Below are 22325 nucleotides of genomic sequence, written 5' to 3'. Positions count from 1 at the left end.
CACCTTTCAGCCTCAGGCTCAATTTTGCAATCTTGTTTATGGTTTTTTTGGGAGGGTTTCTTTTCCTCTTGGTTAGAGTTGTTTCCACTTTCCATTATCTTCAGACTACTGTTCTTTTACTTTTTCCCCTTTCAGAATTAATTGTAGCCCTGTTCTTAACTAGATCCCCTCGTTCTCCTCACCCCCATTCTGGATCCTCATCTTTCCTTTCTCAGTGCAAGTCTCTAAGCATATTTTGACCATACAGCTATTAGAGTCATATCCTAGCAATTCTCCCATTCCTCTCCTGCCACAGGCTTTGTCTCTGTCCAGGTTATTTAGAGTTAGGTGGCGTGTGTGTAGGGGAGGCTGCTTAACAGTTGGGATGTCAGTCTCAAAACTAGTTATTTCTCTTGTCTCGTTGTTCAATCATTTTTCAGTTATGTCCAACTCTTTGTGACCCCATTTGGGATTTTCTTGGCAAAGCTACTGGAGTAGTTTTCCATTTCCTTCTCATTTTACAGATGAGGAAACAGGCAAAACAGGGTAAATGACTTGCCCAGGGTCACATTACTAGTAAGTGTCTGAGGTCAGATTGAACTCATGAAGTTGTATCTTTCTGACTCCAAGCCCAGCACTGTGCTACCTAACCTGTTTCCTTGATAGTTCCCATTTTCCTTTTCTCCCTATGTCCTTTTCCAAGTATAGCAATTGGAATTGCCCATGGCCCCAGTGTAGCCAAATCCTGGTTTTTACAGAATAGTGTATTCTGGCATCTTTCTAACCCTCTTCCTAGTGATGATCTTGGTTGACTATTTCAAACTGGGATTTGCACATTGATCCATTGTCTTTAGGGAGCAGCCTTTAGGGACTCCCAGGTCCTCTCAATCCCTCGTCATCTTGAAAGCATAGAGTTTGGATGATTTTTGCCTTATCCTTATATTGAAGTTCCTCATATGGCCTCAAGAGACTTTGCTGTTTATTACTATTGACTTGGCATTTCATTATACTAGAGCAGACTTGGTGGTTTTGTTCCAACCTGATCCCTGGGGGATTGTGGGACCTTTAGGCCTACCATTCAGAGAAGTGCCTGTTTATCTCTGCCTTTTGTTTTTATCTATAAGTCAGGTTGAGATAAGCCATAATGGAATATGAAAAAATAAATGACCTCTAAGTTGGGAAACTCCACAAATCTTTTGAGATTTAAGGATTTGAGGACTGAGCACTTTTTTTATCTGTATCCAATTTTCTTAAAAATAAAACATAATAATGATAGTTTTTCATATTTTGAAAAAAAGCAAATGTCTTACCTTTAGGAGGGCAGATGTATTTTGCTGAGCAATCTTGGCTTGGGGAGGTTCCACTGTGGCTCTTTGGGCTTTTTCCTTTGATTCTGCCTCATGATTCTCCATTAGGTGATTGGCCCTGTTTATTAACATTAAGTTGAGCACACATTTATTAAGCATCAGCAAGACATTTATGTGAGGGACAGTGTGACCTGATTTTGAATGACTTATGCTCAAAGCCTGCCTCAGTGCCCCTCAGTGATTCCCTAGGCATCTCTCTGAGACTTTTAAGTTGGAGAGAAGCAACTCAAATTGCATTAGTAGAAGGGGCAACTTCCTCAGCTCCCTCTGGGTCTGGGCCTAGCCCAGGACCCCTTTTCAAAACAAAAGAATGGTATTCTTCTGGGGGAAGTTATCCGAAGTTAATGCAAAATAATTTGGAGGGAGTGAGGAGAGCAGTGACAGTTTTTTTTTGGGGGGGGGCATTCCAAGCATAGGGTGGTGGCCTGGGCAAGGGCATGGGGGGAAGAGACAGAACAGCTGGTTGGAAGGGAATATAAAAGATGTGAAATCAATCTTGAAAGATGGGCAAGGGTCCTGTGGCAACAGGTTTTCATAATCTAACAGAGTAATTTGGCTCTGAGCATGATGCTTTAGGAATATCAATTGAGCAGATGTGGGAAAGATAAATGGAGAGGGGGGAATAGCAGAGGCAAGGAGGTCAGGGTTGTGGTTGAGGTGAGTACTGAGGGCCTGGTGGGTGATGTACACTGATGATTGTGGACACGGGATGGCAAAGGGCACAGGGGAGCCAGAGCTTGTGGAGGAAGATGGTGAGATCTGGCAACTGCTTGGCTTTGGTGTAGATCAGGCTTGGGTTGTGGAGTGGTGTGACTAATGAAGAAAGAAAGAAAATGAAGGGATTTGGGGGTAAAGGGAAAGCGCTCCTTTGCAATGTGTTTTGAGCTGGCACATGGAAGAATAGTCTACAAAGTTCACCTAAGGAGCTGGCCAGTGAGCGGCTCAAAAAAGAGGTGGGGGAGTGATAAGATCCTGCCTGGCTTCCTTATAGACAGGCCCAAGTGCTTGGTTGGTCCTCTGCCTATCTACCTGCTTGCCTCCCAGTCATCTGAGTTCTTTTGTTGTAGAGGGTTACCAAACTGAGAGAAAGGAACCTTTCTGTGTTGTCAGAAGAATTTTTTTTTTTTGATGCGGAAAGCAAACAACTAGCCTTTCTTTACCTGCTTTCAGATTTGCAAAACACTTTACCAAAAGGGTCTCATTTTATTTCCCACAATAATCCTGGGAGGTGGGTACTATTATTTTCCCCTATTTTACAGATGAATAAACTGAGTCAGACAAAAATGAAATGATTGGTCCAGCATCACCCACCTAGAAAGCATCTGAGCCTGTTTTGGAACTCAGGTGTTCTGCCTCCAGGTCTACTGCCCTATGTTCTGTAGTGCCCCTTGGTTGCCTCCTGCTAGCTGTTTAACCCAGTGAACTTGCCAAACAACCTTTAAGACCCCAAGTCCCTCCTTGAAGTTTGTGATCCTAGCTAGCCCTGATCTAAGCCTTTCAAGTGTATGAAGCACTTTACCAATGTGATCCCATTTATTGCTGTAAAATGTATGCAGGTTATTTTTTTTTCTTTTCTTTTTTTTTTAAAGTTTTTGCAAGGCAGTGGGGTTAAGTGGCTTGCTGAAGGCCACACAGCTAGGTAATTATTAAGTGTCTGAGGCCGGATTTGAACTCAGGTACTCCTGACTCCAAGGCCAGTGTTCTATCCACTGTGTCACCTAGCCACCCCCCCAATTTTTTTTAAAGATTTTATTTATTTTGAGTTTTACAATTTGTCCCCTATCCTTCCTTCTCTTCCCCACCCCGCACAGAAAGCAATCTGTCAGTCCTTCCATTGTTTCCATGGTATACATTGATCCAAATTGAATGTGATTAGAGAGAAATAAGATCCTTAAGGAAAAAACATAAAGTATAAGAGATAACAAGATCAGACAATAAGATAGCAGTTTTTTTCCCCTAAATTGAAGGTAATAGTCCTTGGTCTTGGTTCAAACCCCACAATTCTTTCTCTGGATACAGATGGGATTCTCCTTCCCAGATACCCAAAATTGTTCCTAATTGTTGCACTGATGGAATAAGCAAGTCCATAAAGGTTGATTATTGCCCCCATGTTTATGCAGTTTATTATTACAACATGAAATAAAAACAAGTTTACAGAGCCAGGTGAAGAACCCCTGCTGTCCACCTTGGGGTGATGATGAACTATGATGAACTTGTTCACTTCAGCAGTACAGTAATCAAACAATTCTTAAAGACTTGTGATGGAAAATGCCATCCACAACCAGAGAGGGATCTGTAGAGTTGAAATGCAGACCAAAGCTTACCATCTTCAGTGGTTAAAAAGTTGTCGTATATATTATTTTTTTCTGTCTAATGTTTGTTTCCAATTTGATTTGATTCTTCTTTACATGTGTAACCTATGTTAGATTGCTTTCTGTCAGAGGTAAGGGGGAAGGAAAAAGGAGGGAGGAAGAAAAATGTAAAACTCAAAACCTTCTTCATCGAAAACTACCATTGCATTTAGTTGGAAAAATAAATAAATAAAATGATTAGAAAAGAAGCCCTGCTGTAGATATAAGTCACTTAGGTTTGATTTGATTCTTGTTTTGATAAATACTCTTATATTTACTAATGTAAATACTTTTCTGAGTATAGATAGCTCTCTTCTTGTCCCAACCCACCACTAAACATTCTTTTTTGTTTTTTTATTAAAGATTTTATTTATTTTGAGTTTTACAATTTTCCCCCAATCTTACTTCCCTCCCCTCACCCCCCACAAGTTCTTTTTTTTTAAAGAAGGGCAGATAAGAATCAGTGCTACAAAAGAAACCACCATATCCACGTTATTGGTAATATTTTTACTCTGCAAAGAAAAGGAAAGGAAGTGTATTTTCAGTTTTTCTTTAAGACCAAACTTGGTCATTACGCTTTCATAGTATTGGTTTTTGAGGGGGGATCCATTTACATTATTTTAGCAATGTAAATAGGATTTTAACTAGCTTATATTAATATTTTCCTGGTTCTCTGTTCATTTCATTCTATACCTGTTCATATAAATCTCCTTTTACTTCTCTGCATTCATCATTCTTGTTGTTTCTTACAGTACAGTAAGATGGCATTACAAATATTCATGGACCACCATTTATTCAGCCATTCCTCAGTTGATGGGCATCTTAGCTCCCAGGTTTTGACTACCACAAAAAAGTTGTTGCTATGAATATTTTGTTATATAGAGAATTTTTCTTTTTTATCCACCTCAGTCTTATATTACAGGCCAAAAGGGGAATCTGTGGGTCAAGTAGTATAGATGTTTTTGTCACTTTTTTACATGTTTATTTTTTATTTGGATTTAGTAGAACAGAATGCAGCTTTTTAAGCTTTGCCAAGTTGTTTTCAATTGATATAATTTCCATCTTTTGTCATTCTTCACCAGTTTTCAGGGTATGATGTGAAATCACAGAGTTCTTTTGATTTACAACTTTCATTGTTACTGTTCAATCTTTCATATGATTAATAGTTCGCTATTTTTTGTAAACTTTGTATACTTGTAATCTATCTTAGTCACGTAAGAAAATTAACATAAATAGAACTCTTTTTCCCCAATCAAAGGTTTCTTTTCTTATCCTACCTGCATTGATTTTGTTGGTGCAGAGCCTTTCAATTTCGTGTAATTGAAATTAAAATGATCTATTTTATCTTTTATGAACTCCCTATCTCTTTTTTGGTTAATAGTTCTTCCCTTAGCTATTCCTAAGAAAGGTACTGATCTTGCTCTTATTTTTTTTCTTTGCTGTGGCCTTTTACATTCAGATTACTTATCTATTTTGAACTTATTGTGTTGTGCAGTATTAGATGTTGGTCTAAACCATCATTTCTACAAAAATACAAAAGAATTAGGTGGATTTCTAACTGCGTGATGACTCTACACGGGTTTAATTAATTATGGCTTGATGTCAGCTTGGCAGGTGATCTCCCCAAGGGAGCCGAATTGGGCCTCCTTGTGTGGTTGATCATTTAATCAATAAACTAAGTCAAGGCATAGATGGTATGGGTGATCAAGTCTGCAGCTGACACAAAGTTGAAATGGATAGCTAACACATTAGATGACAGAATCAGGATCCTAAACGGTGTTAACAATCTAGAATATGTAGGTGAAATTCAACAGGGATAAATGTCAGTTCTGTGGGATTCAAAAAATAAACTTCACAAATATTAAATGGGAAAGGCATGGTTAAACAGCAGTTTGAAAGAAAGATCTTGAGGTTTTAGGAACTGCAAGCTTATCATCTGTCAGCTGTATGATATGACAACCATTTTGATCTTGGGTTCTTGAGAAACATGGCTTCTAGAAATAAGGTAATAATAATCATAGATTTAAAGCTGGAAGAGATTGTGAGTTTCATGGAGTCTAACCCACTTGTGTTAAAATTGTATCTTGTTCTGGTTCACCCAGATTCCTACCCCCTTCTGGTCAGTTTAGTAAATTTATAAGTAGTAGTATAATAGTAGCAAGTAAGACTGCAAAGGGAAGCTAGAAATCATGTACAAATTGTCCAAAGTTTGAAGGAGCATCATTGAAAAATCATATCTTATAGCGACCAAAAATCATGCCCTGAGAATATGTGTTGAATCAGGGGATGCCATGTAGACACCATCAGGGTCTTGGCTCCTATGATCTCTAAATCTCAGGTGAGTTCCAGACTTCCCTAGTCAGACCAGCAACTGGCACTGATGATATGATGATATGGATGTGTTGACTTTCAAGTTTGACCAACAACTTTGGGATGACTTTGGTAGATTAATGAGCTAACCCCAAGGTAGCACAGATAAGAGTTAATCTGTTCCTTACAATCCTATAAAAATGAGATCTCCCAAACTCCTGTCCTTGTGGGCCATCTTCCCCCTCCATTTGGCTCCATGCTACAAAGGGATCCCAACTCTACTTCAAAGTTATGGGAGTGATTCTCTGTGCCTCTCCCTGTCTCCATCATCTGTCCCTGCCTATCTTTACCACCCTCTCCCCATGCTGTCAGCCTCAGCAATCTCCCTTTTATCACTGGTCTTTACCTTCTGTGCCTTATTAAAGTAGGATTGCAACCTCACTATGTGCTCCATTGTGGTCTTTCCTGGAGAGAACTCAGAGAACCAGGCATGCCTACCCCATTTCATCACTCCATAATTTAATTAGCAATTCACCTCTCATTTTACAGATAAAGAAACTGAAGCCCAAAGAGGTCAGTCAACCTCCCCAAAGCCAACCAGGTGGCAAGAAGCAGAGGCAGAGATTTAGGCTTGATTGTTTTCAAATGCAGGATTCTTATCAATTCTGGTTATTATAGTTGGTGATGTGGGACTAAAGGTCTTGAAGCCTACATCAGTATATTTGGTAGTCATATGTGAAGAGAAAATTTGGGCCCTTGGGAGCTAATGAGATCACAGTGAATGAAGTTTTAGAGAAAAAAAGTAGACTCTGGGCATGTCACTCCACCTCTGGGTGCCTCAGTTTCCTCTTCCGCAAAATGGGCTTCATAATGGACCCCATGTCTCAGGGTTGATGTGAGGCTCCAGCGAGTTCATATTTGCAGTGTTTGCAAATCTGAAAGTGCTATGTCAATGTTAACTATGATGATGACAAAGATGAGAGGCAGGCTTTAGCTTGAGCAAGGACTTGGGTCAGAGGTTGACCTTTCCACCCTTTATCTGGGCACATTCATATTCGATTATATTGAAGCAGGAGAGGCATTGTGGTGCAGTGGGTAGAGTGGTAGCCTCAGAATTTAAATCCTCCTCCTGTCCCATGTTCTAGGCACTCCTCAGTGGAAATATTTCACAAAAGAAACAAAATTACAATAAAACATAAATAGCATTAAATCCTAAGACAATGTCCATCTGGGCTGGCAGGGAGCCTGCCATCTGGCTATTTGATTCTGTTTGAGTTGGATATGGTTGCTCTGGGTGACTCTGGAAGGCCTTTCCTCCCAACCCCATCCCTCTTCCTGTGACCCATGGATGGATTGTGCCTAGGTTCCTGCTGCTGTATCATCAGGACATCACTTTGGGGGATGTTTTGTAGCCCTCTTGACCTTGGCCTGGTTAAAAAGGCACATTTCCGCTCTTAGGCAGCACTTGGCAGTGGGTCAACCCAGCCAGGGCAAAGGCTGCTCTGGGGAGCTCACTCCCTTTAGGTGCTAGAAGTCTCCAATTTCAGACGGGCCATTGACAAGGAATGCTGTCAAAAAGATTCCTGCGTTGAGGTTGGAGGTGGGACTGAACAATTATAGAAAAGCCATGCCTTGGAGGTGAGAGAATAGGACCTCTGGCACCCATCTGACAACTGAGGAAGAGACTGAATGATCAGATGCTGTGTGAACCCTCCCTGGTGAGTCTGGTTCATTGACTAGTACATGAAGCCTGAGCAGATTCTGACCCACAGTGCACTGCTCATAGAAATCTGTCTAGACCAAGGGAATTTGGAGCTGAGTTTTAGATAATGGTAAGGGCATGAGTTGGCACAGGGGAAGGCAGCAGGGTACTCAGGTTTAAAGATGGAGATGTTTGGTGAAGGTGGGGAGGTAAGACCTTTCAGACCAGGCTGAGGCAGGCAGCAAAGTGAGATCTTTAGTTGGGGAGTGATGAAAGAGGAGATTATTCTAATGGGTATAAAAGTAGATGGGGGGAAGGGGGTACTAGCTAAATAAATGTTAAAGTTGCCCAGACCTCGACTTGGCTAGAAGCTAGGGGTGTTGAAGGAGGTGAATCGTCAAAGCTGGAAGAAGTTGGCCCAGTTGGGTACTGGACTATTTGTTAGCTTGGGTTGGGATGGGACTGCCACTGAGAATAAGGAAGGGATTAGGAAACTGTGAGTTTGGTTTGGGGGTTTGAGCATAAAGCTGGAAGCGATGACTAGAGATGAGTGAAAATGATAATTGCCATTTCTAGAACACTTTCTAGGTGTACCCTGAACCTCCCAACAGCCAGATGAGCTAGGTACTCCTGATGGGATTAATTACCCCATGTGATCGTTGAGACCACTGAGACTGGGAGATTGATTTGGGGAGTGAGTGGAGACAGTGAGAAGCACAGAGAGCCTCAAGCTATGCCCAGGTTTGAGGTGTTTGAGGAAGAGGAAAAGGAGCTAACAGAAACCACGGGAGGGGAGCCAAGAATGGAGCATCCATATGAGGCCCAGAGGAAGGGGTAACCTGAAGCATCGGAGGCACAAAAAGCCAAGAAAGTAACATCCAGTTTGAGCAGAGGGGGTAGCACTGATGACACTGGGGAGGGCTTGGAAGCCAGACTACAGATAATGAAGGTGGGGTGGCAGGTGGTCGGTCACCTCTCACTCGAGAAGTTCAGCCACAAACAGATATAAAATGGGATGATCATCATTTGAAAAAGCAAACAGGGGTATGATCTTGTGGGTTTGCCACAAGAAACAGAGGTCAGGGCACAGAGGGAGGGATGGGGGAGAGGGCAAGACTCAAGCAAGCTCACTCAGATGGAAAGTACAGTTTGGGGGCCTTGGGGGAGGCTTTGCAGTCTTTCATTGACTCCTTCCTCCCCTTCCTCTCTACTCTTCTCCACTGCCACTGAGCTCCTGCCTAGTCCTTCCCTGCTATCTCTCAGCTCTGGGCATTTTCTCTGACTGACCTTCAGACCTGGAACATCCTCTTGCTCCCTTCAAATCTCACCTCAAAATTTCCTCCCCCATGGAGGCTTTCCTGTTCCTCCTTAGTCTTAGAGTTTTCTTTCCTTTCTAGATCTTGTTGGCAGGGCATCTCCTTCCATTAGATTGTAAATTTCTCAAGGACCTTTCTTGGATTCTCTGTTTAGCACAGTGCCTGCTGGTTCATACTAAGTGTTCCTGTAAACTGGCCAACCTCTGCTTCTAGTGATGCCCACTCAGGCCAGCCTCCTACTATACCCCATCTCTTCATCTTTTTGCTGTCCTTGTCAGAAATTGGACAAGATGAGGGAGGGATCCTGGGAACAGCATATTTGGGGGGGGGGGGGGGCTCTCATGGACTGGATCATGTGACCTGGAGCTAAGTGGCTTGTCACTTGGACATTTCTTACGTCAGAAAATTGTACCTGCCATTTTGAGAAGTGCTCCTAATTGAACTGCATCTTGTGCCCAACCTGGATTGACTAGGGTAGTTCTTCTGAGTTATGGGCTCTCTGGCCCTCTTATCTCCCCCGCATCCCATGAACTTCACTCTGTCAGGCTTTCCTGGTGGTTTAGAGAACCCTCAGATGCTCAGTCATCCACCAGGGTTACCACCAGACGTGTCAAGGAGATGGACTGTTCCCATTTGCTGAGCAGGCCTTCAGGGCTGAAGAGCAGTCTCAGGGCTCAAGCGGCGGGGCGGGGGGGGGGGGGCAGTTTTTTCAGTAGTTTCTGTCTATGGGCTCTAAAGGCAGCTGGAGGGGGGGAGTTGCTACCTTGGAGGGAGTGCTGGGCCTGGAGGCAGGAAGACTTGAGATCAGATCTGACATCAGCCATGTCACTGAACCTCTCTCTGCCTCTGCTCCCTTAGCTGGAAAATGGGGACAAGAGCAGCAGGGTTGTTGTGAGGATCAAATGAACTCATATTTGTAGAAAAGCATTGAGCTCAGTGCCTGGAGTCAGTAAGGGATTAAGAAATGCAGAGGATTTAGGACTAGCCCTAGAAAGTTCCAGAGAAGTCAACTAAGGTTCAGGGTCTTTGGACCTTACCCAAGATCATAGGGCTTATAAAAGAACCTTGGTCTTGGTAGTCCAACTCCAGGACCCTTTTAGTTTCCAGTTGCCATAGCCCTGGCTCACTGCTGCAACTCTCCTTCAACTCTCTTGGTCTCAGTTTCTTGCTCTAAAAAATGAGGGGAATAATGACATCGATTTCCCAGGGCTGGTAGGAAGTGCAAGAGCCAGGCAAACTGGGAAGCTTTGGAAATCTCCCCCTAATTAGGTTGAGTAGCCCCCAGGATGGACAAATGAAGGCATTTGAGACTACCCAGGCAGCTGCTGTCTTTTTGGAGCACCAAGTCTCCAGAAAGTTGGATTGTCGGTCTCAGCCTCAAGCTTTAAGGAAGTGGGGGTTTGGTTTTTTTTTTTAATTTTTTATTTTGAAGAGACTTAGTTACCAAGCAACTGTCATGGCCTGGCTGCTTAGTGGGAGTGGAATGGGATGAGTTGATTCCAAAGAATGAAAAATAAAAACAAGTTGAAAAAGAACAAACAGATACAAGGAGAGCTGTTTTTTTCCTTTCTGGGTTTATCACATATTTCTTTTATTCATCTTCCCTAAAAATGGGCCTGCCTTGGCAGAGAGCTCTTCCTGCCACATGGTACTATCCTCAGTCTGTCAGCTCTATTCTGGTTCAGGCAAGGGATGGTCAACAGGAAGCTGAGTATGGGCCCAGCTCCCTTCTGGCCTAAATCTTGGCTTGATCCTGTGATCACAGTGGCCCCCTGAGCAGTCTGGGCCTCTTTCGTTGTTTTTGGTTGGGCAGCAATCAAACCAAAGGGGAAAAAAAAACCCAGTGTCGATTGTGGGCTGTCCTGTGACCCTGATAAGTTACTTAATCCCCATCCACAGACTTCAGTGCTCTTATCTGTAAAATATAGGAGTCTTTGCTTTTTTTTTCATTGTTCATTTAGCAGGGCAAGAGCTTCGTTCTGCTGGATGGGTGTGGTGGAGCACAAGGGAGCAGCAGTGAGATTTCTTTTCAGTAGAACCATCGAATAGCAGAGCTGGAAGGGAAGTCAGCAGCCATCTGGCCCCATCTGCCTAAAGACTTGGAGATGGGAGCTGAGCATCTCCATTCCTTCAAGTGGTTCCTCTGATATATGGACCCTCTCTCCAGGTTTTCTCTCCAAATCGTGGTACCCAGAACTGGACAAGAGTATGGTTAGGCTGGTCTATTTGGGCTCATCACCTCCTCAAAGACCCTGGATCTTTTGGCCGCCATCTCCCCTGACTGGCTCCACTCAGATGCCAAGATTTTTTTTCAGCTAACTGATTCTCTTGCCCGGCCTCTCACTTCTGAGGGGGATTGTTCAAATGCAAATGTAAGACTGGACACTTGACCTATTAAGTCTATTTAAAATGAGCTAGTTGTCCTGATTTCTAGGATCCCTTGAAGGAAAGTTCTGACCATTCATCAATCCACAATTCTACCTCCACCTATGTTTCTTCACAAAAAGCAAAAACTCCTTTTCCTCATTGAACCTTAGTCTCTTTTTCTGTAAAATGGGTGTGGTTGAGTAAAATGCTTTCTTTCTAAAGACATTCATGACTTTGACATGGCATGGGATTTTGGAACTTCTCCAGGTACTTAGGAAGTGCCCCTTTCCTTGAAGGCCTTGGGTGACCTCAGTATATTAAAGGCATTTGCCATGACAGGGCTTATAGTCCAGTGGTAGGGCTGAAACCCTCAGGTGAGGCCTGGGAGGATTTCCCTAAGAGGGTTTGATGGGCCACCGGTGCCTCCATATTGCCATCAACAATATGGAGATGAGGGGTCCCCATACTTGGAGGCTTTTTTCCCTATCTATAGGATGGGTCACTGACTTAGCTGCTTTCTCTGGGGTTTCAGGGAGGAGAATAGTAATGAAGACAAATCACCTGAACACTTTGCAGGCTTTGGTGAATGAAAGAAACTAAGCTAGGCCTGTTGTGTTCATGGATAATAGACTGAGCCATTGTTGAGAAGCTGCAACCTTGTACGAGCCGTCCTGGTCACCCCACCCCTTCCCTCCACCTTTTTATTTAGCTGAAGGGCACCGTGCCCTGCTGAGGAAAGGAGGAGCGTCACGTGGCAGAACAGGTGTTTGGTTCTGCCTCTCTGACCCTCCAAACGAGATGGGGGTGCCAAGTGCCAACCCTCTGTGGTATCTGACTTGCTTTTGTGGAATGGGCCCTGGCAGGGTCTTGCTGCTTCGTTCGGAAACAAACAACCTCCATTCTGAAAAAGCAGACTCCAGTGACCATTGGCTCATTGGCTCTCATTTCCCTCTATCTGAAGTATACAAGTCGCCCTGTTTCACCTAGGTGTGTTTTTGGGAAGAGAATGTTCGTTAAAAATGAATTCCTTGTAAATTCACTAGGGGAAATGAGTACTTGTAAAAATCCCCTGGTAAATCCTGTTGTGATAATCACCTTTCCTCTCCCCCCCCCCTCATCTTTATTTTGGATTTGGCAAGAGAAATGAAGGGCTCTTGGTTGTTTTGTGATGGGCTTTTTGAGCAGATGAGCGAGGTGTGATATGGGGCTAGGGAAGTGGTGACATGTGTCTTAGTGGGTTGGATGAGTTTGGTCATTAATGTTGAAACCCCTTCTTCAGCGAGTAACCCATTTTTGCTTCTGCTGTCTGGATTGAGGAGGAGGCAGTGACCTCAGGCCTGTCCTCAGACCACCACTTTGTACTGGTTGTTTGAGTCTCTTCCGCCATCTGTTTTCCTTTGGTCTTGATGTTGTAAAGAGAAAATTAGAACCTCTTTCCAGTTGTTTGTTCAAAGATCATATTTCAAGGCCAGTAAAGGTCTTCTCTATCTCAGGTTGTCCAAATCTTGCCCATTTTTTTTTTAGGTTTTTGCAAGGCAAATGGGGTTAAGTGGCTTGCCCAAGGCCACACAGCTAGGTAATTATTAAGTGTCTGAGACCAGATTTGAACCCAGGTACTCCTGACTTCAAGGCCAGTGCTTTATCCACTACACCACCTAGCTGCCCTTTGCCCATTTTTCAAACATATTTTTTTCCTCCTATTGGAATGGGAAAACCTTCTTTTCCCAGGTAGGTCAAGTTCTGGCTACCAAGCAAAGACCAACGGGGCTGGTGGAAGCTGCTTTCAGCGTTTATTTTACAATGTTCTGTTGGATCTCCCTGAAATTTAGATTGTAGGGTACTTGGCACCTTACTTAACTCTCTTCTCATTTCTCCCCCCCCCCTCCAGAATACAGTCGCTTTGAATCCAAGATCCACGACTTGCGGGAACAGATGATGAACAGCAGCATGAGCTCTGGGTCTGGCTCACTTCGGACCAGTGAGAAGAGATCTCTCTATGTCCGGTAAGCTGGTTGTCTGTCCTGCTGCCATCTGGCCTTCTGATTATCTAGTGGGAGCCCTTGGCTTGGAGAATTGGTCAGTGGCTCCTCCCTCACCTTTTGCTTTTCAATGAGCTCAGTCTTCTAGAATTCCAGAATCCTGTTGGGTGGCTGTCGTGATTTAGGACTCAAGTAGCATTTCTCTCTTCAAAGTCCTAGCCTTGCAAGCTGGTTTGATTTGGGGGAAAATCCTGGTATCCCTTCTTCTACTTAGAAGGCTTGGGTTCATGTATTTCACTGAGTCTGGGCCTCAGTGACCACAATTTGGACAAGGCCCCAGGACTGCTGAGCTTCTTGCTCCTGGCTCTCTAAAATGAGATGCATTTGGGTGAAGACTGGAGAACCAAAGACCAGGAGTAAGATGAGGGCCACATCAGTCTCCACAAGAGGAAGGGGGAGATGAGCCTGTGTCTGTGCCTTGGAGGCAGCTTGGGGCAATTTCGACCACACGCTGAGTTTTGCCGGGATCGGTGAGAACTTTTTGCCAGGTCCCTAGCGATAAGACAGCTCTCCTGACCTTGGGGTGTGGGATGGCGAAGGTGGTCCAGTGAGAATGGTGATTGCTCTTCTTTGTGTGGTGCTAGATTTATTTTTCATCTTTCAATATGTTCCCGACTCCAAAGAGGGGAGTCAACCTTTTTGGCCAGAAAGTCTCCCAGAAACCCCTCTGTTCTTACCCAAGATGATTTCCTTGGGTGTTAATAGCACCTTTCTCTCCCTTTTCCTAAGCCTGCAATTCTTGAGGGGAAAAGAAAGGTGTGGGGAGTCATGCCCAGGAAAGTAACATGGCTAGGCTTGGAAATCAAAATGAAATCCTCTTTTCTAGACTGGAGCCCTTGTTCCCATCCCGGGAAGCTGACAGGAAGGAATCAGAATGAGGGCCCCAGCCCAGCTGTGGAGGGAGGTGCTGCCTAGTGTTTTGGGTCAGGATCATTCCTTCAGAGCAACCTCCCTGCTGCCCCCCCACACCCTTGTCTCTACTGCCACAGCTCTCCCTTCTTGGGGTCACAGGTGCCTCCTTTCCCTTCATAACCCTCTCAATGCCACACTGACATCCTTTTATCTTTTATGGCCAGTGGATAGACACTGTTTAGAAGGGTGAATAATGGAGCTTGGAGGCAGCACCCCTTGGTAACTTGGCTGTGTGGTCACAGGCAGGCCCCAGCCAAGCCTGGATGAGCTGACCAGGTGAAGAGCTGCATAAAACCCCTTAGTGCTGCCACTTCTCCTTTCCCCCATGGCTCCTCCTCACTACCCTCTCCTCTGCATCTCCCCCTCCCCAGCCTGGTCCTGTCCTTTGGCCATGTTCAACTTATTGGTGCTTCAGAAGCAGCAGGCATCTTGGCATCTTCTCCACAGCTCTTCTCAGGCTGGACCCCGGGGGTTGTGGGTCTGGGCAACATTGGTGTCTCGCTAAATCACTTCCTTCAATATGCAAATAAAAGAGCTTAGACAAAAAGAAAGCAAAGCTTGGTTTCCAAATTGTCCTCTTCTGACTTCTCCCAGGGCCAGGTTCAGCTTCTTCTTTGCCTGAACACACTTGAACATAGAAGAGCATGGAGGCTAGGAGGCCCAGAGGACACGGCCAGCTGGCTTTGAAGCTGAGGGAAGTTGATTCCCAGAAGCCCCTGCGTAGCCAAGTGCTGTGCTGCAGCCCAGGTCTCAGGACCTCCCTAAAGCATGTTAGGCTCATATAAGTATGCTTTTAGTAAGCTCCTGTTGTTACCAGGCACTCTTACTGGGCTGTGAGGTGCTTGGCTATTTGGCACTTTCTTGCTGGACCCGTGTGGACTGCTAGCAGGTTGAGGACCAGAACTGGCAAAATGACTTTGGCAAAGGCTTCTTCCTCTCTGGACTCTGAAGGCCAGAGCAGCCTTATTGGGAGCCCTGTGGTCTTTTTTCAGGAAATATTTGTTCACAAAGCCTTAAGTTGTGCCTACTATGTGCCAGGCCCCTAGGTGAAGCTGGTAACTGGTGCTTCAAGAGTTGGCACTGATTGTGGGGATCCCCCCTTGGGCCACTCTAGCACTAAATCATGTGGCACTAGACAGGAAGACAAGTGCTTTGATGACAGATGATCACATGTGATTTTGAAGCAATTTCAAATGAGTATCACAAGACTAGATGAGATGGATCTCTGGTCCTAGGTCTCTGGATGCTGGTTGTACTGGCAGAGCCTCTTCTGGGTTTCCACAGAGGGCCCATGTCCTTCCAGGTATCTCTGGGTTATTTAAATTCCTCCAACTTTCCTATTTTGGGAGCCCAGCCCATAATTACCCATTTGGGCCTGCAACTTCTAGGGGAGAAAAGGAGGAAAGTCCTCTTGTTATTGTTTTTGCAAGGCAATGGGGTTAAGTGATTTACTCAAAGTCACACAGCTAGGTGATTATTATGTGTCTGAGACCGGATTTGAACTCAGGTTCTCCTGACTCCAGGGCTGTTGCTCTAGCCACTTCACCACCTAACTGGCCCGAGGAAAGTCCTCTTAATGACATACGGTAGCTCCTCCAGGATCCAACTTTTCAGAGCAGCTCTCCTCTGGTCTGCCCTTAGAACTCAGGGCTGGGCCCTCCCCCTGTGCCCCAGACACTGAAATCTTCTTGGTGGCTTTCTATGCAGTAGGGCAGTGGAGGGCTGGAGAAAGCTAGGCTGGTCATTTTGGGAAGGAGCTTTTCTCTTTGGATCACAGTTCATGAGAAAATTATATCTTCAATCCTAGCTGTTGTTGGAGAGTAGGTGCTAAAGCTACTGTCCATGACCTTTGTCCTGACCTCCGCCATCTCCCCTGTATCCCTGAGCTGGTCTCTGCTGAGCACCAGTCATAAACCACTAGCTTCCTAGAAGACATTTCCATCCATTTGGAATATCTGGGTTTTGGGGGTGGGGTGGGGGGGTTGAGATTGAGATGCCTATAAGCATCTCAGATTCAACATGTCCAGAATGGAGTTTGTCATCTCACTGCTCCCCACCCCATCTGGGAATCCTAGCCCTCCTTTCTCTCTAGGACAGTGCCATCCTTCCAGTTTTGTAAACACAGTCCCACCCTTAATCCCCCTCAACCCTCCAGTCTCGTCCCCCATAAACAGGGAGGTGCCTGGTCCCTTTCTTTGGGCTCACACAGCTACCACCCTGGTCCAGACATGCATCACCTCTTGCTTAGATGATTGCAACAGTTTCTACCTTCCCAGATTCCATCTTCTCTTTCCCCCACCCCCATAACAATCATCCTATCACTAGGACCTCGGAATTATTTGTATCTATATTATAACTACTAAATTGCAAACTCCATGAGGACAGGGGCTAGGACATTTTTTCCCCCTATGTTATATACCCCTCCCAGCACAGTCCTCTGCATATGGTAGGTGCTTAATTAAGATGGTAGCTTTAAAAGGAACCTGTTTGCCAAGCTGAAATTTTTTTTTATATACTTAAAGATTTTATTTATTTTGAATTTTACAATTTACCCCCATCTTACTTCCCTCCCCCCCACCCCCACAGAAGGCAATTTGCCAGTCTTTACATTATTTCCATGGTGTACATTGATCCAAATTCAGTGTGATGAGAGAGAAATCAGATCCTTAAGGAAGAAACATAAAGTATAAGGGATAACAAGATCAGACAATAAGATTGAAGGTAATAGTCTTAGGTCTTTGTTCAAACTCCACAGTTCTTTCTCTGGATACAGATGGCATTCTCCATCCATGACAGCCCCAAATTGTTCCTGATTGCTGCACTGTTGGAATGAGCGAGTCCATCCAGGTTGCTATTAGGGTATACAGAGTTTTTGTGGTCAAGCTGAAATTAGGAAGGCTAGATATCAAGGATCAGGAAAGTCTGGAGCAGTTGGCTGAGTGAACAAGGTCTCTCACCACCAGGAACGGTGGAGCCCAAGAAAACTGGTCAGGCAGGTTCCTAAAGACTTGGGGGGGCAGCTATGTGGTGTAGTGGATAAAGCACCGGCCCTGGAGTCAGGAGTGCCTGGGTTCAAATCCGGTCTCAGACACTTAATAATTACCTAGCCGTGTGGCCTTGGGCAAGCCACTTAACTCTGTTTGCCTTGCAAAAACCTAAAAAAAAAAGACTCAGGGGCTTTCAGAAAGAATGTCAGGCCCTCAACCAGGGAATGCTTCCAGTGAAAGGATTTGGTGAATGATTCCTCAAAAGAAAAGAGCACCAGATTTGTAGCCAGAAGCCCTGGATTGGAATCCCTCTTGGCATGACCTTGAATAAAGCCCTTCTCCTCTGTGGGCCCTGTCACTCCTCAAGAATTCAGGGTCATCTTCAAGATCTAACTTCTACATGAAGAAGGTTGTTTTGTTTCCCCTCTCTCCCCAAACTACCTTGTTTGTGTCACTCCACGTAAAGTCTGTGTTGTCTCTGTGAGCCCCAGAAAGGAGGGACTTTTTACTGTTATCTCTGTTAGTCCCAGTGCTTAGCTCTGAGCCTGGCGTATAGGAATAAATGATTGTTGGTTGATTCCCTCTTCCTTTTCCTCTCTATTCTTTTGCTTGATGATCAGCTCTATGCAGAGGATTCCCAGATCTCTCTATCCAGCCTCAATCTCTCTCCTGAACTCTAATCCTTCCTTGCCAATTTGAACATCTGGAACTGGATGTCCCATAGGCTTCTTGAATTCAACATTCAAACTCATTTCTCTCCCCACTCCCACTCTTTTCTTGATTTTCCTTATCACCATTGAGGGCAGCAGTCTTGACAGTTTTAATTTCATCTTCAGTCTTTTCTCATCTTAGGTATCCTTTCTGTTGCCAAATGTTGGAACATCTACCTTTAGCCTCACTTCTCATCTGGCCCCTTGGAATAGTTTTCCAGTGGATTCTCCACTTGAAGTCTCTCTCTCTTCAGATCTGGCCTCCATCATGCTGCCAGAGTATAGATCTGACCCTTCAGTCAGTTCCAGTGCTGAGGGAGGAGATATGTGGATGGCTCTTTACATCCGTGCTTGGCTTTCTTTTGTCCCCACTCTGTTGATTCCATCCATTGCTGTTCCTCCTGTTGTATTTGGAGGAGTGAGCAAAAAGCATTGGACTTGGTGTTAGAAGACAAAGAGCCATATATTGCCAGTTCCAACTTCCTGCTGGCCTCAATTTTCCCATCTCTGAAATGGAGCCTTTTCATGCCTGGGCTACTTGTAAGAGAAATTCCCAAAGAAAGTGCTTTGATAACCCTCCCCAGGATGATTCCTGGATCTGCCTGTCTAATCCTGGGCCTTTTCTGGAGCCCTAGTCCTAAATTTCCAAGAATCTATAGGAATTTCCACCATGATGCTCTGTCTATCAGTACCTTAAACTTACATCGTTCCTTTTTTTTTATTTTTTGCAAGGCAATGGGGTTAAGTGGCTTGCCCAAGGTCACACAGCTAGGTAATTAAGTGTCTGAGGCTGGATTTGAACTCAGGTACTCCTGACTGCAGGGCTGGCGCTCTATCCACTGCGCCACCTAGCCGCCCCTCCAACTTACATCTTGAAGCCCATCTTGAACCCAAAGAAACCTCCCAATCCTCCAGCCTCTGCAGAGCTGCCACATGAACCTCACTCAAAGTCCAGCTCTGATTGGCAGTACCTACTTTAAAACCTTTGGTGATTCTTCTCTGATCGCCAAATGATTTTTTTACTCACTGGCTGCATGATCTTGGATAAGTCCCTTCCCATCTGGGTTGCAGCTTCCTTACCTGTAAGATCAAAGCATCCCAACAGTGCTGTGCAGTCAGGCCTCTGCTGATTTTTCCTAGTATTTACTAAGCATGATTGTGCCAGCTGCTGGGAAGGAGACATGAATACTCCTGGCCCTCAAGGAGCTGGCACTCTCTTAATCATAAGATTAATATTCAATAATCACAAGACATGACAAATACTTTTTAGCATTTTACTAAATAGGAAAAAGCTAGGGTCTCACTACTAGGCCCAGTAGAAAAGACAAAATACTTGGAGGTGGCTGACCTTTCTCTCCCCTTTCCCATTCCAGGCTGTTCTTCATCATCACCTTGTTCTTTCAACCAATTCTTATCTGGGAGCGATTGCCACATTTTCTCTAATGCCCCTCTTTTGTAAAGTAAAAAAATCATCACGCCTCCCCACACTTTTTCTGAAATGATCTGTGCAAAACAAAATATCTTTGTGTTTTATCGAAACAAATTCAAGAATTTATTACTATTTTTAAACTCATCTTAAGGATAAAATAACAGAACTGCCATCATCACAGATTTGGAGATGCAGCCCCTCTTCTTTTGTGGAATGAGGAAACTGAGCTCTGTAGCGAGTGACAGAGGAAGGATGAGAAACTGAGTCCTCTGACTCCAGATATGGAGCCAAAAGTGAACAGTAAAACCCAATGGCAATAGGCACCCCATTTGGAACTTGGGGTATGCTAAATAGATGTTGGGGACAGGAACTGGGGAAAGGGAGGGCACTATATTGCTCTATCTCCAAGCAACAATCTCAGCTATTCAGCCAACTCATGCTTCCTTAGCCAGCCTTGAGATGGGAGGCAGCAGAAAAACTCAAGAACACCAACACCCGGGCCTTTGGTGGCAAGGCACCCTCTGTAGGAGGTGGAATGGGCTCTGGCCCTACCAGGAAGATAGGGATGTTGAGGGGAACCTTAAGACACACTGCTCCTCAAAAATGCTTCCCTCTCTCCCCATCCCCATGAACCACTTCTGAGACAGCACCAAGAGTACCCATGGGGCATAGAAAAAAGCTTGCTAATACCACAGGCTTACCACCCATCCCCTTGAAGTGACATCTCTTAGTCTCATTGTTGCTGGCCTTGATTCAAACTTTGTTTAGGTTCAACTAAGTAGCTATGTTTATGTGGGAGTTCTGGAAAGTATCCAGTAATTTGGATCATTGCTTGGTGGTGCCCTCTGGGGTTGGGGGGAGGGGTCACCCTGTAGCTTGGAGCAGGATCTCAAAGCTTTTATTGTTGTTCCTTTTGACTCCATTTCTACTTGTTGCAATCTTCCTTTGGTTTCAAGACCACCAGGCTCAAATACTAAGCCTGACCCTCCACCCCAGGAAAATTTTTCTGATTTCTCAACAAGTCATGCTTTTGGCTCTGTTGTTCTCTAAGAAGCAGCAGGATCTGGTGCCCTTGTCATCCAGAAGCTCAGGATTCAAAACCTTCCTCAGGGGTTTTCTGTCTTTGTGGACCTGGACAGGTCACTGGCCTTTGTAAATTTTCTTCCTCCTCCTCTGTGCAACAGGTCTAAAGCCAAGTCTCCCCCAACCCCTCATCCCTTCCCTATGTACTGTAGTGAGACTCCAAGGAAATCATTACTGCAGGTACCACGAGAATGGAGGCTCAGGGAGGGCAGGGATAATATCTTAGCCAATATGTCTCCCTGAATCCTTCTTAATGAATGCCTTTTAGGGTGAAGGTGCTCTGTCTTCTCTCCTCCCCCCCCCCAAAGTAGCCTAGGATGTAGAAGGGACTCAATGGATGCTTGCTGAGTAGCACGAATGACTTCCTGATACCTCCCGAGGCCAATATCCCCCTGCCACCTCTGCCCATAGTATGAAATATAGTCAGAAAACAAGTGGGCCCACGCAAACCAGACAACAAAAGCGGCATCAATGGGGCCTCCCCCATGAGTGGTCTTCCAGCTGCTCTTAGATAGACTAAAACTCTAAGCTGGGCTGAAAGATGCTGCCATAGCTTCTCCACAACCAACTCTATCCTGGTTTCCTCAGATCCATTGCTTTGTCCTGTCCATGGACATTTGCCAGGCTCTCAACATCCTTTCTAACCTGTGGCATTAAGAAGCAAGCATGCCAGCTGGGGTGTGACCAGGGTAGAGGGGGCAGCAGGAATGGAGCAGTGACAACCCAACTTTCCCTTTCTGGGTCAGTGTGTCAGTCATCTTAAGTCATTTGAACCACCAGATCTTTATCTAGCCACATCTCCTTTACTCCTGTCTTATCTCCACCTCCCAGACTCTTAGCATCCTTTTAGGGTCAGTGCTGGTGCCACTTTTGAGAAACCCTCCCTTATTTCCTCAGCTATTTGTGTTGTCTTCCTCCTCACTTAACCTTGTGCTTACTTAGCTGTAGGTATGTCTGTTGCCTCATGGTAGACTCGACACTTTTTGAGACTTCTAGTTGTAGACATTGGGCCTTGGTTGTTGTTAAGTCATGGCTGACCATTCATGACCCCCTTTGAAGTTTGGCAGCCATCCTCAAGTGGTTTACCGTTTCCTCCTCCAGCCCTTTTTACTGATAAGGAAACTAAGGCAAACAGGATGAAGGGGATCACCCAGGGTCACACAGCTAGTCTCAGTATCTGAGGCCACATTTGAACTTGGGTCTTCCCCACTCCAGGCCTTTTGTTTTCTAGATCAAGTGGCAAAGGAGAATTAGTGTTTATCATTCTGTCATTGTTTGGATGAGAATTAATTTATCTGCAATTTATTTCTTTTTTAATTAATATATTTTGAGTTTTACAATTTTTCCCCCTAATCTCTCTTCCCTCCTGCCACCCCCCCACAGGAGGCAGTTTGTTAGTCTTTACATTGTGAAACTTCTTTCTAGAAAAAAAAAAAACTCAATTCAATAGGCAACTCCCACCCTTTGAATTCTGGTGGGTCAGAAACAAGTTTGTGATGGAAATTGCCATCCTGTTCTTTGCATTCCGGGCCGCAGACACTCCTCACCATCACCATGGAGTCTCTTAGTTACTGCCCGGCTACATATTGGCATGATGAAGGCAAATCTGAAACTTGAGTGGAAAAAATGAAAGCCCCCCTGGTTAACTGAGGCATCAGGCTGCTAGAAAGCAGTCAGCTCCCATGGGCCCATCAGATGCAGTTCTAGGTCACGCTGACATTGTTGTTGACCTGGAGTTACCCCATGTTTACATTGTTGCTCTTTTCCTTCCTC

General features: G+C 44.8%; 1 protein-coding gene across 3 annotated transcripts in view; it reads left to right on the top strand.

The window, feature by feature from the left end:
* DLG3 (discs large MAGUK scaffold protein 3) overlaps positions 1-22325 on the top strand; it is a 59689-nt gene that overhangs the window by 24620 nt on the left and 12744 nt on the right. For 2 of the 3 annotated variants that reach the window (XM_074208508.1, XM_074208509.1), the window contains exon 2: positions 13281-13395. In XM_074208508.1, the coding sequence (XP_074064609.1) occupies positions 13325-13395 (71 nt within the window). In that variant the 5' untranslated portion in view covers positions 13281-13324. Of the gene's footprint in view, positions 1-6836; positions 7726-13280; positions 13396-22325 lie in introns of those variants that run through there. The other variant, XM_074208507.1, reaches the window with a different exon arrangement.

The sequence above is a fragment of the Macrotis lagotis genome, chromosome X, assembly GCF_037893015.1.
Source record: "Macrotis lagotis isolate mMagLag1 chromosome X, bilby.v1.9.chrom.fasta, whole genome shotgun sequence".
NCBI lineage: Eukaryota > Metazoa > Chordata > Mammalia > Peramelemorphia > Peramelidae > Macrotis > Macrotis lagotis.
This window is presented reverse-complemented; position numbering and strand designations above follow the sequence as displayed.